The sequence below is a fragment of the Aphanomyces astaci genome (assembly GCF_000520075.1).
Source record: "Aphanomyces astaci strain APO3 unplaced genomic scaffold supercont1.7, whole genome shotgun sequence".
NCBI classification, from domain to species: domain Eukaryota; phylum Oomycota; class Saprolegniomycetes; order Saprolegniales; family Verrucalvaceae; genus Aphanomyces; species Aphanomyces astaci.
In genome coordinates this window covers 896,932-901,480 of record NW_009798270.1, presented here as the reverse complement: position 1 = coordinate 901,480, position 4,549 = coordinate 896,932, and the positions used below count along the sequence as shown (strand labels likewise).

The 4,549-nt window shown below is 49.6% G+C and overlaps 1 protein-coding gene across 1 annotated transcript; it reads right to left on the bottom strand.

The window, feature by feature from the left end:
- Positions 1-1,114: 1,114 nt before the first annotated feature.
- On the bottom strand, positions 1,115-3,022 carry H257_04236 (hypothetical protein). Its single transcript, XM_009828650.1, has one exon. It carries the CDS (start codon positions 2,960-2,962, stop codon positions 1,193-1,195), a length of 1,770 nt encoding a protein of 589 aa, XP_009826952.1. The 5' UTR covers positions 2,963-3,022; the 3' UTR covers positions 1,115-1,192.
- Positions 3,023-4,549: the final 1,527 nt, after the last annotated feature.

Genomic DNA, 4,549 nt, shown 5'->3' with positions numbered 1-4,549 from the left:
TAGCGCCCATGTAAAATACCGCTAGGTTAAATATCTATTTCTGGACCAATTCATCACAAAATTTGAATCTGAGACGTAGAATTTCTTCACCACATTGAGATCTGTCGATTATACGTCTCAATTTGCTGCAATTTTGAGTAATGAAAATGAAATAGAAGTCAGAAAATTTTGTGAAAAGTTGGTAGTTTATAGATGACGTGCACCATAAAAGGACATAGATTATACTATGTACGAGGAGAGGCTGCGGAACATCATGACGGAGACTTCATCTATAGCTAGGCATAGCTATGGTGCTTCTGGTCAATCAACATGTTCCTACAACTAATATGACCTAGCGTCTTGTGCTTGGGCCTTCTAGGGCAGGTCGCCACCACTGCCGTTAATTTCGCTGGCGAGCAAGCACATTGATGTTTATATGAAAATTAGTATGTACGCATATGCCCCTGTGATTGGATAGGTTTGTCCAATCCGTGTGCGCTGAAAACCTCAAATAGGATGGACCCAAACACGACAAAACCATCACTAGCCAATCATGTGGAAGCAGAAAACACACGACAAAAGCACGACCAAAGTGCGACGAAATAACGATAATTTTACTTAGGAACGCATTTTGGGTTTAACAGTAAAGTACTATGATGGTATTTGGAAGAGCCCCCTAGCTACTGTACTGGTAGTGTTCATTTACTACCTGTAGTACACTGTACTTCGATTTCCACTCAAGTTACGGACAAAATAGGAAGGACGGTTTATGGTGCACGGTTTAAGCTTAAACTATGTACTACGTAGTATGCAGGTTTTGCTTAGGTTTTTGTATTTTCGATTTCATATTACTAGTGATTCGATTGGCTATTCCAAAACTAAACCAATTCCATTGGCCAATTTGAGTGCACCTTAAACTGTTCCGTGCGCCATAAACTGGCCATGTACGTTTGTTTGCTGTTTGCTGTAATGCACATCAAAAGTTGCAAACGTTTCGACGATTGGTCATTCCGATCTTCGATTGTTCATGTCGTAATGCCAGCTGTTGCTGTTCAAGCACAAATCTGTACCGGTATCAGGACACTTTGCGATCATCTCGACGGCATGTCTCCACTTCAGTCTAACAAGCAAGTACTGTACAGTACACATACTCGTCATTACGCACAGCTTATATAGGGTGGCTACCACCATCAATACTATTAATAGTATGAATCTACTTGTCCGCAACGGGGCTCAGAAGCGACTTCTTGGCGTCACCAGACATCATGTCGCTCATGGACGGGCGCACTTCGTTCAAGCCGAGCACGCCGTGGTTGAGCATCTTGGCCCAGCCCTTGCGGCCTTCGCTGTGGCTGAACCCGTACATAAAATAGGTCAGGATGGCGGCGCCGATCCAAATGAAGGCGCGGGCGATGTCCTTCTCCGCCATCTGGGCGACCAGCAGCCAGTTGACCAAGATCGACAGCATCGGGATGAAAGGCACCAACGGCGCGCGGAAGAGGTCGCCTTCGGACGCGTTTTGCGGGCACTTGACAAAGATCGTGACGCCAATTGCAATCGTCACGACGAGCAGCACGATGGAAATGTACAGCGCAGCTGAGCTTTCGCCCACCACGTAGCCCTTTTGGAACGTGAACATAGTCGCGGCCGCCACCACGACCAGTGCGCCTGTGAGCTTGTGGGCCAAGCCAGGGGACGAGTCGCGGGTGCGCACAACCAGCAACGACGAGTTGGTCATGATGAACGACACCAAAATCCCAATCGACACCATGTTCCAGATGTCCCCGAACGGAATCACGAACGCCACGACGGTGAAAAACGCGCCCGAGATGACAGTGCACCAAAACAGGTTGCCCTTGCTGTCCACGCGCCCAAAGATCTCGGGGATCAACCCGTCCACGGACATGGCGTACATGAGACGAGGTTGGGCCAGGAACGAGATTAGCACGACGATGGGCATGGTGCCGACTTCCCCAACGTGCACAATCACTTGGGCGGCAGTATACCCCACAAAGCCAAATGCGCCAGGGAACGAAAAGTACTCAAACGTGCCGAGGGGGTTGCCGTCGGTGTCGTTGCCGAGGTCGTACGGCATGTTGGAGTACACACTCGATGGGACCATGCCGGAGAGGGCGAGGGAGGCAAAGCAGGACAAGAACATCGTGCCGAGAATGACCCCGATGACCGCGCGGGGCATAATCTTGCGGGGGTTCTTGGCTTCCGCCGCCAGGCAGCACACTTCGTCAAACCCGACAAAGCCAAAGAACGCCTGCGACGCCCCCAGCATCAGCCCCTGGATGCCAAACACCTTGGACTCGGTCGCGTTGTTGTAAATTTCATCGGGCAAGAACGGCGACAAGTTCTCCGACTTGGTCGCGGCGAACCCAGCAACGATAATGAACAACACGACAAACACCTTGGTGGTCGTGACGATGTTGATGAACACCTTGCCGAAGCGGATGCCGGCCAGCAAGATGATCACGGACAAGAACATGATGAGGAACGCCATCAAGTTCGTGTTTTGGAGGTTGAGCCACTTGTAGTCTCCACCGCCTTCTTCGGCCCATTCCATGACCTTTTGAGACCACGAACGAGCGACCCCGGCACCCGACATGCCATACTCCAACGTCAAGAGCCACGCGCCAACGAAGGCTGGGAGTTCGCCCAACGCGTAGTATGCATACGCGTACGTCGAGCCGGACGACGGGATGAGCGAGCTCAATTCCATGTACGCAAAGCCACTTAGAATGCACGACAAGCCAGCCAACGTCCACGAGATAAACGCGGCAGGGCCGGCGCCTCCACCATATGCACCGCTGATGATGTCTCCTGTGGTCGCAAACACACCCGACCCGACGGTTCCTCCGATGCCGATCGCGATCAAGTCCCACAAACCTAGTTCACGGGGCAGCTCTTCCTTCTTCTCTTCGGCGTGGATGACCGCGAGTGGTTTGGTGCGAAACATGTTGTCTAACGCTCCCATGTTGGCTGATTCGGCTTGAGGACTGCGCGTGAAATTCACAACTGAACGGGTCAAAGTAGCATTTCGACCACCGCCAGATGGTAACCAGATGGCGCGTCAACTTCGATTTGTCTTCGACCAGACTCCCACTTGAGCTGAATTATTGGTCGTGGGGAGGCCCTTGGACTCCCTTGACCACCAACACTGCCTGATGAGACCTGTTGTCACAAACTACGTAGTACATACTACCTGTTGTAGCCCTGAACCGAAGCACCTGGCGGCCTCTGTTATGATAGTACACATTTGTTTTTCAAGGTGAAGGTCTGTACATAGGTTTCGGTCGCGAAGTGATCCAATGTTACGCATTTCTTATCTAGCCAAGAACTTACTCAGTCCAGTGGCTGCCAATATAGATATATAGATACCTATAGCGCAGCCAAACATGGCTGAATGGTTTATATCTTGCCTGGTAGGTGGTGGAGATGGGGAAGCTCAATTCCAACAATCTGGCGGGATTGTGGATGTACGGTACATGTACCGGTATTAGTGGGTGGGTGTTCATGACTCGAACACTCCACACGAAAATTCAATTTGCCCCAGCGTCTTGAACCTTGAAATGACCAATCACAAGGGTGGAATCAGTTCAATAGCATTGTGATTGGGCAAGACACACATTTGTATCGCTATCCCACGGTCTGGTTTCTGTAACGTGTGCGATGTACTGCTTTTGAAGCTCTGTGCCGGTAACTAGTTCATCGTCCTCACAAAGTCGTCTAACGTTAGCAAGCGAAGGCACAGCTGGCCAAACATGACCAATATCACGTTGAATCGACTTATGAATAGCCCCAGGTGAGTACTACCGGTAGTACAATGCAGCGAGTCTAGATCTTGCTTTTGAATGGCACCCATCGCATTCATTCAGCCACGGCCTGTGAAGTTGACAGTGAATGGAACCTTTGAGCAAAGAAAATCTTGAGCAGGAGATGTTGAAGTTCAATGTTATTATCGAAGCGCGTTGTGGGTGCATTCAAGTTGGGGCAATGCATGTACATCGCAGAAGGGAGCACGAGTTAGAACTTCGCCTCTCGTTCACTCTCAATTCGTCTCCAACCGCACAGAATCAACTCGACGACGCTTGTGTTGGTCCAAGCCTCATACATACGCGGCGACGTTCATGTTCATCGCAACTGGGTCCCCAAATCTCATGTTTCCATTGCATACAATACTTCCCATGCTGCTTCGACTTTTCACCAATAGAAACTGTAGAATCATCAAGTATTCGAATTTCAGCAGTGTTTTGAGTGTTTTTACTTCGGAGCATCTGGAGGATTACACTGTAAACCTACTGTATATGTACATGCCATTTGAAACCGAGGATGACTAATGTTGCACAGCGATGGATTGTGGGGTTGACCGTGAAATGCTCCGAGTACAAAGCTCGTCCATTCAGGGCGGCCCGTCTGGTAACCTGAAATATTACAATATTCAGGCCCAATACGCCATTTTGGGGCCGAATTCAACAAATCTGATCAAAATTGAAACATACTTCAGGTACTACTGGGAAAGAGGGAATGCAACGCCCACCGAAGAAAACTGTAAGTCACATAA

Excerpts from the sequence above, each read along its gene's own strand:
- H257_04236 (XM_009828650.1), bottom strand. The coding sequence starts at position 2,962 with ATGGGAGCGTTAGACAACATGTTTCGCACCAAACCACTCGCGGTCATC.